We start from the raw sequence: 12486 nt of genomic DNA on the forward strand, positions 1-12486 counted from the left end.
TTCATTGCTGGCTGCTTTAAGCGTGCCATCTATCCAAACTGCACCCTTACGTAAGTTGGAGCTTTTCTAGATCTTATAATAGATACTCAAAGATAATACATTTTATTTCTTGATCAAGAGAGAATGGTGTGGGGCAAAATTAAAAGGTCAATTACAAGACGTGGGGTGCAGGGCTCCAGGGTAATTTACACAGCTACTCTCAGAATCAAATTCATGAGTACTAAGAGCACTAGCATTTAGAAATGAGATAATTGTTTTTGAGTTTTTTTTTTTTTTTTTTTTTTAAATGCTGTAGTCTCTGAGGAGTGAATTCAATTCACACCATAACCCCTACTTTAAATGGAAGAGCTTATATCTGGTTTGCTTTGAGTGTCTGAAGAAGACCACAAAACCAAATTAGATGCGTGTACTGATACACAGCTTTTGCCTTGATATTAACGCAAGCACCCACCCTCCAAAGGCCTGTCCCCTCCTCGCAGGAGATCATCTCCCAGAGGGCCTGGGCGTGGCTCTGTCCTCTGCACAGGCAGTACCAGAGGGACGTGATTCAGCTCAGAGTCTCAGTGGAACACTAGGATACAGCAGAGCAGCAATTCATGCATTTTACTTCTAAAAACCAAAGTGCCAGTGAGGCTGAGCTCACTGGTCACTGTGCAAGATGAACCAGCAGGACATTCTCACCTCGAATGAAAATCTGATTTATGTGTCGAGTGAATACCTGCTGGTAATCCACTTTGGGCTTTCGCTTTTTCTTACGGGGCTGGCCCCTGGAGAGGGTGGCAGCCCTGGAAAAGGTACCTTCAGCACTGGACCCTTCTGTCTGTGTAGTCCTCCCTGACAGCTCTGACCTGGTCTCCTCCCTTCCAGATGCCTGAAGGGAAGAAGGGATGGAACGGGAACGCTTGCGTGACCCCCGATCAGTGTCTCCTCTTCCCCACACTGAAGCCACCTTCCAAGTGGATGTCTGGGAGTATTTGGACAGAGTGGAATCTTCAACTGCAGATTTAGAATCAGTTTCCTTCTTGGAGGAATCTTGAAGTTTTAGCCGATCAAACAGCTGTAAGGAAAGCAATTATAAACATGAGCCTTCTCGTTAGTCTTTGACATCCCTCTTTCAATACACAGAAAAAGACCAGTTCCCTTAATTGTGCTCTGTGGTCTCCTTGCTTAGCAATTTTAAAAAAGTTAGTAATGAATTTTCTATTTGGAGCCACAACTCAGATAAATCAATAAATGTGTCAAGAGAAAAGGCACAAAAGGCACCAGCTTATTTCTGTGGCATAAAGCTGAAAGGTTTTGAAGCCTTATAAGAGGTAACTTTTTGCTCAGATAACAGGCAGGTCAGAAGCACAGACTCGTTTGTGGTCTCATGCTGGAAGCCTGACGAGAGAAGGATGAAGACCTGGAAGCAGGCATACCTTGTTTCCAGCAATAGGGCTTTCCCTCCAGGAAATCCGGGCAACTGGGCTCAGTGATCTTAATTCCTAAGCCTGAAAGTGTGCTGGGTACTCAGTAAGTCAGAAGAAAATGCCTACCCTAGAGAGAGTCAGTGAAGAATCCCGTTCATACGCTTTGCCCAGAACAGGTTTTCGGTACGTCTCATCCACATCAGTAAGTGCCTAGAGGAACAGCCCGAAGGGGAAAAAACAAGGCAGAATTAAAAATATTTTTAGAGCTTTCAGATTTTAAAAACAGGCAGAATAACATCCAATTGTAGCAGAACTAAACAAGTGATTCAGGGCAGGTGACTTGGGCAGAAGAAAATGGTACCACTTGGCACTCCCAAATAGGATTGCCAAGCTGCTACCACCGGGAAACAGGTTTCTGCCAGGGTAAAGGGCCTTGACAACTGCATAGTACTACTTGACTCATGGCGACCCTGCGTATTTCAAGGTAGAACTGTGCTTCATAGGGTTTTCATGGCTTTGACCTTTCGGAAGCAGACCGCCAGGCCTTTCTTCTGAGGCGTCTCCGGGTAGGTTTGAACTGCCAACCTTTTGGTTAGTAGCTGTGTATTTAACCATTTGTGCCACCCAGGGACTCTAGAACTGCATGGTAGAGGTTCTTAAATTTCAGGATGCATAAATATCTAGGAAATTTATTTTTAATGCAAATTCCAAGGCTATGCTAGATTCTGATTCAGTAGGTCTGGGATGGAGCTCAGGAACCTTCTGTTTTAACCACAAACCCCAGGCAATTCGAATGAAGGATGGCCTTAGACCACACTTTGAGAAACACTACTCCACTGCTCTCTTTCCCTTCTCAGTTTTATGTCTTATGATAGCAACTAACTGAGAGTAACTGGGACTACACGCAGAATTACTGGGGAACTCCTATCTCTGAGAGATCAACTTCACAGGACTGCTCCTAGGAGATCAATGGGATCATGCAGAAGAAATTACTCAGAAAACTAAAGCACCCCACAAATATAATGTCACAATATTGTTATTATTACCACCACTTTCATTATCTTAAGTCTTTTCCCTTCAAGAGTAAAGTTACATAATTTTACTATATTTACATGGTATTTACACTGTAAATATTTACATAGTAAAATAGTTTTTCTACATTTTAGAGATGAAAAAACTAAGGCTCAGAAAAATTACCTTGTCTAGAGTTATACAACTACCAAGTGGTAAAGTTAGGATTCAAATCCAGGTCTTTTGCTTCCATAATGGTTAACATGGTTGTCAGAAAGACCTGGAAAAAAGTCCTGGTACTTCCACTTACTAATAGTGTGATCTGAGACCAATCTTCCAATCTTTCTAGTCTCAATCTCTTCATTTATAAAGTGGAACAGTAATTGTAGCTACAGTATCTGGCACATAGCAAATGCTCAACAAACATCCCCATAAACTATTGTTTATGGAAAAGAAAAGTTGGAGATGGAAGGCCACATGGAAAAGAAACATTACAAAGCCCCTGTGGATCCTATTTTAACTGCCTAATATTATGGCTGTGCTATCGTTTATCCTTTCTCTCCTGTAACTGTCTAGCTGACCAGACAGTAAACCTCTGGAAGGCCAGGGTGCATGATACACTCCTTCAGAAGGAAACACTGCGCACAGTGCCCTGCTTATTAACATGTCTGCTCCATCCCTATCCTTATCTAGCTTTGCAAATAATGTAGAGTGAATGTTCCTTGATGGGGGAATCACATCTCACTCCTTTCTGAAACTTCTGTACTTAGCACAATGTCCAGCCAAAGTGAGCAATCAATTAATATTTTTAAATAAAGGAAGGAATGGTGGGCAGGAAATCAATATAAAATTACTAAACAGATGACACAAAGGCTGTGTTTCTCAGCCTTGGCACTGATTTTGGACTGCATACTTCTTTGTTGTATACTGCAGAATACTTAGCACCATCCCTGGCCTCTACCCACTAGATGCCAGTAGCACCCCCTAACCCCCAAGTCATGACAATCAAAATGTCTCCAAACACTGTAAATGCTCCCTGAGGGGGAGGGGCAAAGTTTCACCAGTTGAGAATAGGCGAAAACCAAATCAAACCCATGAACTGTCCCATAGAGTTTCCAAGGCTGTAAATCTTTATGGGAGCAGACTGCCGTATCTTTCTCCCACGGCGTGGCTGGTGGGTTCGAACTGCTGACCTTTTGGTTAGTACCCGAGCGCTTCAACCACTGTGCCATCAGGGCTCCTCGCTTTAAGGGAAAGGAAGTAGTAAAGAGAATCTTTCATTGCCCAAGAGAGGGCAAAGATTCTGAATCTGGGAAGTTTTTCTCTAGGTTCCGCTGAACAAGGTTACTGAGGTCCTTTAGACATAGAAAAGATTTAATCTCCAGGAGGTTCTCCAGACCCTTGAGAAAGGTTTAATTACCATATTCCAGAATTTGTCAAATGCGACGAGGAAGCCTGTACAGACGCCCCGAAGTCCCTTGAAAGTGCGGATGTGAACATTCACCTTCACCCCTTCCCGGATACAACGATGGAGCTCACCCAGGGGGCTGCCCTCGTGCACTGAAACGAGAAGAACAGTCAGTGTAACATGCACATCTGTCCTCATTCCCAGAGTTAACTTAAGCTCAACATCACCCAGCCATCTACAGCAACACAAGGCAACAAAATGCAGACATAACCTCACTATTGGAATGGGAAGAAGGCCCAATGGGCAATCTGATTAGTAGCTGCAGGCAACATACATGGAAACGAGACAAGATTCCAACAGAATGTGGATAAACTCTACATATGGATAGCATCCAAATGTGCCACTACCTGTATATCCTTTATTCTATGATGTCATTGAGTCTGAGATGCACCATCATTTAAAAAACTTTGGGGAAAAGAGAAATAATACATTAAATGTATACATTAGCAGCTAGATTCTTTCCAGTTCTGTGCCTTCTTAAGACAACTTTTTTCTGAATAATTCTCATGAACCATATGTCCAGCTTGAGCCTTCCTAAGAAGCAAAAAACCTTGTTCATATGTTTAAAGGAAACAAATTATATGACACATCTGCCAAGACATGTACCATCCTCTATAAGAATGGCCTCTTGGCCCCACAAGTCTAGGCTACTCCATGCACGAGCTCTCTGGAGCCACTAGTGTTTGCATGCACATCCTCTTTATACTAAGAGGAGAAGTACCAGTTGTATTCCAAGGCTTGATAGTGTAACAGACACCTGCTGTGCACCGGGCTCCTATGAGATTGTTAATAAACACCACGTAAAAAGAGCAGTATGACACGTGGGGAAAATATTGGACTGATAAATTTCAGCTTTTACTACAAGGGATTCTTTTCTCAGAGCTTGGGAGCAAGAATGATTTTTATTTTTATTATTTCATGTTAACTTAGCTCTCACAAGCTAGTTATACCATATAAAACCTCCCGAAAGAAAACCACATACACAGAGTCACTCATTCACACATACACTGTCTCAGTCTTTCTCCCTCAAGTTTGCAAGGCAAAATTCTTTGGAGAGCATTTGCCATTGAGAGTAAACAAACAAACAAACAATCTCTCTGTTTTGTTTCCAGGCATGAAAGAGTCCTCCACTTTATTTTGAATAACTAAGTTGGTTCCTCTTGACTTTCTTATCTCTCACTCATGGGATGGCTTCTGAATGATGGCCATAATAAATTAATAAATACTCCTGGATTAAGAAAAAAGTGATTTATCTAATGAGAAGTAGGAGTTTATGTCTGATTGAAAATTTGGCATAAAGGCACAACTGGAGACAAAATGACAGAGAAACAGTGGCCTGGGAAAGTGTGGTGCAGTGAATTACTTAATATGGCCCTTTTAGCCAGGCATGGTCTTGTAACTACCACATAGTGATGGGGTGGGACTATGCAAATAAGGTGCTTGTGGCCCACCAATGGGATTATACAGCTTGCAAACAATGCAAATAAGGTGCATGGCACCCTTGGTGCGGTGGGACCATGCAAATAAGGTGTATGGAATCCAAATGGGGGAACTGGTCAGTTTTGCCCTCCCTTTAGGCTTAAAATGAGCCATCTGGAGGCAAGAAAGGGGGGACCTCACTACCATCAAGAAAGAGGATCCATGAGTGGAGTGTGTCTTTTGGACTTGGGGTCCCTGCACTGAGAACCTCCCAGACCCAGGAGACAGAGAAAGCTATAAAACCTAATATGGCACAAGATAGTGAGAAGCAGCAGCAGAACAAGGAGACAGGAGATAAGGTAGTGGGCTTCCCAGCCCACAGAGCGAGGGGGCTACAGTGGGCATGCTGACCCACAGAGCGAGAGAGCTGACAGCCTTCAGGCAAGAGGCTTGCTGGTGGAGCAGGGTGCCTCTGGGCACTTATCAGTAGAGCTAAAGAGCTTTGTTAACCCTTGACCAAGCAGGACAGAGGCTGGGCCTGAGCAGGGCTGAGACAGGAGGCCTGTTCTGAGGGGGGTCAAGAGGAGCCTGTCCTCAGGTGGCTAAGGGGAGCCCTGCACAGCTGAGAGGAGCTAAGAGAGCTGTCTTGAACTTTAGAAGGGAGGCTTTGTCTACCTGCTTCCTGATCCTGATCCTGAGTTGTAGCCTGCTGATCCTGATCCCAAGTTGCAACCTGTTACTTCCCTAACAAACCCCATGTCTTAGTTACCTAGTGCTGCTATAACAGAAATACCACAGGTGGATGGCTTTAACAAACAGAAATTTATTTTCTCACAGTTAAGGTGGTTAGAAGTCCGAATTCAGGGTGCCCAGCTCTAGGATAAGGCTTTCTTTGTCGGCTCTGGAAGCAGGTCCTTCTCTCTTTAGCTTGCTTCCTGGTTCCTTGGGGAACTCCACGTGGCTTGGCATCAATCTTCTTCCATCTCTACTTCTGCTCACTTGTTTAATCTCTTTCGTATCTCAAAAAAGATTGACTCAAGATATACCCTACACTAATCCTGCCCCATTAACATAACAAAGACAATCCATTCCCAGGCATAGAGGTTAAGATTTACAACACATATTTGTGGGTGCTAGCCAAGAGGTGGGCAGTTCGAATCCACTAGCTGCTCCTTGGAAACTCTATGGGGCAGTTCTACTCTGTCCTATAGGGTCGCTATGAGTCGGAATCAACTCCACAGCAATAGGTTTGTTTTTTTTGGTTTAATTCAATCCATAATATTCCACCCTCTGGCCCCTAAAATCCATGTCCTTGCCACATGCAAAACACATTTATCCCATCACATCATCCCCAAAGTCTTAAATCAACTCCAAGTCTAAAATCTCATCTTCTGAATCATCTAAACCAAATATGGGTGAGGGTAATGATACTTCAGGCCTATTCCATCCTGGGATAAAATCCTTCTTCATCTGTAAATCTGTGAAATCTACACTACAAGTTATCTATTTCCAAAATACAATGGTAGAACAAGCACAAGGTAGATATTTCCATTACAAATGGGAGAAATTGGAGGAAAAGAAGGGATAACGGGCACCAAGCAAGTCCAAAACCTAGCAGAACACATTACATGGGCTCTAAAGGCTTGAAAATAATCCTCTCTTCTCTGAGACCATCTGGGCAATAGCCCCGCCCTCCAGACTCTGGGTGTTGGCCATGCCCTCTGGATTCTGGGTGGAGAAGCCTTGGCCCTGGGCTTCAGCTCCGCCTTCCAGGCCCACCGCGACAGCAACTCTGCTCCCTTGGTTTTGGGCAGCCCCGCTCTCCTAGTTCATCTAAGTGGCAACCGCACCTCCTTGGCCTTGGCAGGCCCCATTCTTCTGTCCCTTGGGCATGGCAGTACCACTCTCTGGAACGGAGCTGGTGAAGATCTGACTCTTTGAAACCTAGGAGGCTGTGGCCCTATCCTTTGAGATTCAGGAGATTGGGCCCCTACCCTTTGAAACAGAGAAGGTCCTGCTTCCCGTGCTCCTTCCAACAGTTTTGTTGATCTCTGAGCTGCTCCAGGGATGGTCCTGTTCTTTTTCTGGAGGACAACGGATGTAGCTCCTTTGGCCTGTTTCCTGCCTTTATAATTCCAGAGGCAGACAGTTTTCTTTGTTTTGTTCTTTCTCTGTCCTCTTCAGCCAAAGCTGATGGGTTTTCTGCTGTGGTAGTTGGTTAGATCCATCAGTCACAGGCTTAATTTCTTAACAAAAGATTGTGTAGCCATGTCCTTGGGGAATATTCTAGGACATGTGTCCTTAGTTTGTACAACAGAATTTTCCAAATCTTTAAGTTTTGTTTTCATTTTGCACAATTCATTTTTAAGTCCATTTCTTTTCTCTCACATTTTATTGTAACTGGCAAGGAGAAACCACGCAGCGTCTTTAAGATCTTGGTTAGCAATCTCCTCAGCTACATATCCAAGTTCATCACTTACGAGTTCTACCTTCCACCAAACATTTGAACATAATTCAGGCAAGTTCTCTGTCACTGCATAAAAAGCATCACCCTTCTTCCATTATCCAGTCATATGTTCATCATTTTCTTTTAAAGCCTCACCAGAAGCACATTTAACCTACGTATTTCTAGCAATATTCTGTTGCTGGTGCCATTGTATTCTCTAAGATGACAGAGACTTTCTCCACAGTTCTCCTCACTTCCTTCTAAGCCTTCACCAGAATTGCCTTTGATGTCCATAACTACAGCCACATCTCTTCAAGGCAATCTAGGCTTTTACTATTAGGCACCTTAAAACTCTTCCAGCCTATACCTATTACCCAATTCCAAAACTGCTTCCACATTTTAGGTATCTGTCAGAGCAGCACCCTACTCCTGGTATCAAATGTCTTAGGCTGGATTCTCTAGAGGAGCAAAACCAGTGAAGTGTATATAAATAGAGAGAGATTTCTCTCAAAGAAATGGCTCACACAGTTGTGGAGGCTGGCAAGGTGTCAGGCTGGAGGCTACTCCTGACTTATGTGGTTGCAGAGGTTGACGAACCCAAAATCGGCAGGTCAGGCTGAAGGCTGCTGGGCTCACGGGGTTGCCGGCGCTAGCAAATCCCAAGATCTGCAGGCCAGGCAGCAGGCTGCTGGCTCATATCCCACGAATCAGAGGTGAGAGGATGATGAGTAGGATGCAGGATCCAAAACACACAAGCTTTGCCAGAACACCTGCATATACTGGATGTAGGCCACATCCCCAAGGAAATTCACTTTTCAACAGTTGGCTGCTCATATCAAAATGGGGGATGACTATATCAGGCCACAAAGTGGACTATGACTACATCATTACATAATTGCCAAACCACTAAGAATTATGGCCCAGCCAAGTCGACACACATCCTTAACCATCACACCCCATAACTGTTAGTATGGTCAGTGAGTTCTATATGGCCACCATGACAAATTATCAAACCCAGCAAAGAAGCAGACTGTGGGAGACATGGCTGGTGTCAAAATTAGTAAAAAGACTGGAGACTGGCGTCTGACCTCCACTTCAAAGGAATCAGCCTTGGGCTGATGCTGATCTTGATTCTCCCCTACTGGGAAGTTAGAGGAGGTCAGACACCACAACGGCACCTTTACAGAAAGGAACATCATCTGACCTTCATCATCCACCCCTACTTTAACAATGTTTTAAAGGCCTTTGAACCTTTGATGTATCAGGGTGTGTGTGTGTGTGCATGCTCTTGCACACATGCATGTTTACCTATATCTGGATATGTGTTATAAGCAGTGTTGAATCAAGCACTGAACACAACTTTTAGGTCATTTTAACCAGCAATGAAACATTAAAATTTACTCTCCTCTTTCCTCTCCTGAGACTAGCATAATAGTTAAGCACATAGGCCTTGGAGTTGGATAAACCTAGGATTAAGTCTCACCTGCAACACTGGCTATGTGACCCTGGGCAAGTAGTTAAGCTCAATGAACCTCAGATCCCTCATCTATAAAGTAGTACCTGAGGGTAGTGCAAATAGTTAACGCACTCAGCTGCTGACCCGGTGGTTGGCAGTTCATGTCTGCCCAGAGACATCTCAGAAGAAGGCCTGGCAATCTACTTCTGAAAGACTAGCCATTGAAAACCTTATGGAGCACAGTTCTACTCTGACACACGTAGGGTCATCATGAGTTGGAATCGACTTCATGGCAACTGGTACTGGTTCTGATAAGGATGAGATAAAATGCCATAAGAGCTCAAGAGCAGTAGCTACAATTAGTAACAATAAAATTACATTATCTTACTTACAAAGGGGCATGAGTTAACTTTTTGGGGTGATGGAAATGTTCTATATCTTGATTGTGGTGGTGGTTTAATGACTATATTTGTAAAAATTCACTTAAAAAAGAGTGAATTTTGCTACACATAAACTATAACTGAATACACCTGACTGGGCAAATCTGCTGCAAAAGACCTCTTTAAAGTGTTAAAAAGCAAAGATGTCACCTTGAAGACTAAGGTGCGCCTGACCCAAGCCATATGTTTTCAATCACTTCATAAGCATGCAAAAGCTGGGCAATGAATAAGAAAGACCAAAGAAGAATTGATGCCTTTGAATTATGGTGTTGGTGGAGAATACTGAATATACCATGGACTGCCAAAAGAATGAACAAATCTGTCTTAGAAGAAGTATAGCCAGAATGCTCCTTAGAAGCAAGGATGGCAAGACTTCGTCTCACATACTTTGGACAAATTATCAGAAGGGATCAGTCCCTGGAGAAGTATATCATGCTTAGTAAAGTAGAGGGTTAGTGAAAAAGAGGAAGACCTTCAACAAGATGGACTGACCCAGTGGCTGCAACAATGGGCTCAAACATAACGATTGTAAGGACGGCACAGGACTGGGCAGTATTTTGTTCTGTTGGACATAGGGTTGCTATGAGTTGGAATTGACTCGACAGCACCTAACAACAACAAAGCCTGATTTATAATTACTATGATCCTCATCCATGCCTTTCCGTAGCTTCAAGACTTAACGCTTTTCTCTCATAAGAACTTTCTTGAAGAAATCTAATCCTCACCCATGCTTCTGCAGTTTTCTTGCTTCTGAAGGTCATCAACTCTTTGTCATGTCTACCCATCTCTATCATGGGTACCTGTTTCCAGTGGCATAATTAAAAAGTTCAGTTCCCAGGGCACATTCTCCAAGATCTTGACTCCAGGCTTATATTTAATCATGGGAAATCGACAAATTATCAGAAGGGATCAGTCCCTGGAGAAGTGTATCATGCTTGGTCTTCATGTTCTCTGTCATACCAGTACAACAAAGTGCTCCCTCCCTGTTGCCATCATATGGATTCTGACTCATAGCAACCCTATAGGACAGAGTAGTACTGCCCCATAGAGTTTCCAAGATTATAATCTTTACAGAAACAGACTGCCATGTCTTTCTCCAGTGGAGTGGTTGGTGGGTTCAAACCGAAGACCTTTCAGTTAGCAGCCCAGTGTTTTAACCACTGTACCACCAGGGCCCCCACTGCACAGAAATATTTCTTTCCCTTGACAATCTTGGCAGCAAAACAATGAGAATTGGCAAAATGGAATTAAATGTTACAATCTGAGACTCGGACTGCCTTTCAACTATCTGAGAGTGGCAAAAAATAAAGGTAAAATAAGATGCTCTTATTTCAGGAACATGCATACTCTGTCCTGTGTTACTGTTGGGCAAGCAAGCGAGGATAAACCCTAGCTTGAGCAGGGATGCTCTGACATGGTAAGCATCTGACAGAGGCCCTCATACAGCACCACAGCTTTTCAGGATGTTTCTCTCTTAATAAATTTCTAGGAACGAACCAAAATATTCCCTTGCTTGGCACACCCCTCCATTCAAAAGGCAGTGATTTAATAACGTAACAATTTAGCTATAAGGATACAGATGCTTTGAATGGCTAAGTAGGTCATTGTGCTCACAGGGCAGATGTCAGAACTGCTTGCCAGATGACAAAAAATATAACCATGGGCTGTTTTTATTCCTTTTAAACAAGTCCGAACTCACACATTAGCAACCTCTGCTGTTTACAGCTTTATTCAAAGGATCTGTTAGGAGGCTCCAAGGAATTCCCTTGTGCCATTTACACCTTCAGAACTTAAAATAACCTGCACATATGGTAATATGACCCTGACAGACACCGTCCTGCACCCAGCCAGGCAGAATGGCTGTAAAACAGCGTCTGTGTTTTAGTGGCATTCTGTGCCTGCTGCATTCTAGCACTTGTGAACATATGTATCAAGATCCTGCAGCCCTTCTGCTTACCGCACCCGAGAAGGAGCAGACACTCAATGTTCAGGGGTTTGGAGTTATGTGCTATTTGGACAGATCTCCTCACACTCCATCTGATCATCCCCAAATCCCACTGACCATACCCTCCTTCCCCAATAGTGGCTGTGCCCTCACCCACAACTTCTCCTGCACGTCCCCCCGTTACCTCTATCTGCAGTTCCCAAGTTGTCGCATCACCTCTAAGTCTGCCCCCATGATGCCTCCCAGTTCTTTTCCTGGCCCCACCATTTCTCTCTCTAGGACCCCCATCATGCCTGCAGACCCTCTCGGTAGGCTCATCACCCTATACACATTTCCCTGGTCCCCGATTACCTCTGCAGATCTTCTACACCAGTTACCCATGCAGACCCTCACCGTAGCTCCTTATTTTCTCCATAGCCTTACCACCCTCCCTTCATTACCCATGCAGACCCACCATTACTCAATGACCCTCCCCACGCCCCCATTACTTACATTCCTCAAGGAGATCCTCCCCATGGTCGCTGATTATCTCTGCAAACCTTCACCAAGACCCTGCCCCTAATACCTGCAGACCCTCGCCAAGCCCCAATCACCCCGCAGACGCCCCCTCGGCCGCCACCCCGCAGACAGCCGGGCCTTCTGCCTCTGACCCGGCCGGCCGGACTCACAGGGCATTCGCGTGAGCACGTTGCGCGGCGTCTTCTGGGTCCGACCACGACCCCGCCGGGTCGCCCCGGCGGCCCCGTCCTCTTCCTCCTTGGCTACCATAAGGCGGCGGAGGCGCTGGATGCGCTCGGGGTCCGGGGTAGGGGCATTCTGGCGGCGGCGGGTCCTGCCCAGGGGCCCGGAAGCGGCAGGGACGGCGGAGAGGTTGGCGCCAGCGGGGCCCCCT

General features: G+C 44.7%; 1 protein-coding gene across 1 annotated transcript in view; it reads right to left on the minus strand.

Annotated features, from left to right (window-relative positions):
- Positions 1–335: 335 nt before the first annotated feature.
- LSM11 (LSM11, U7 small nuclear RNA associated) overlaps positions 336–12486 on the minus strand; it is a 12390-nt gene continuing 239 nt past the window's right edge. Inside the window, exons 1-4 of the mRNA XM_023726547.1 lie at positions 12263–12486; positions 3841–3980; positions 1536–1619; positions 336–1057 (exon numbers count right to left, since the gene is read on the minus strand). The exon at positions 12263–12486 is cut by the window's right edge and continues 239 nt beyond it. Of these exons, the coding sequence (XP_023582315.1) occupies positions 647–1057; positions 1536–1619; positions 3841–3980; positions 12263–12486 (859 nt within the window). The 3' untranslated portion in view covers positions 336–646. The remainder of the gene's footprint in view (positions 1058–1535; positions 1620–3840; positions 3981–12262) is intronic.

Source organism: Trichechus manatus, unplaced genomic scaffold (genome assembly GCF_000243295.1).
Source record: "Trichechus manatus latirostris isolate Lorelei unplaced genomic scaffold, TriManLat1.0 scaffold00011, whole genome shotgun sequence".
In the NCBI taxonomy this organism is placed as follows: Eukaryota; Metazoa; Chordata; class Mammalia; order Sirenia; family Trichechidae; genus Trichechus; species Trichechus manatus.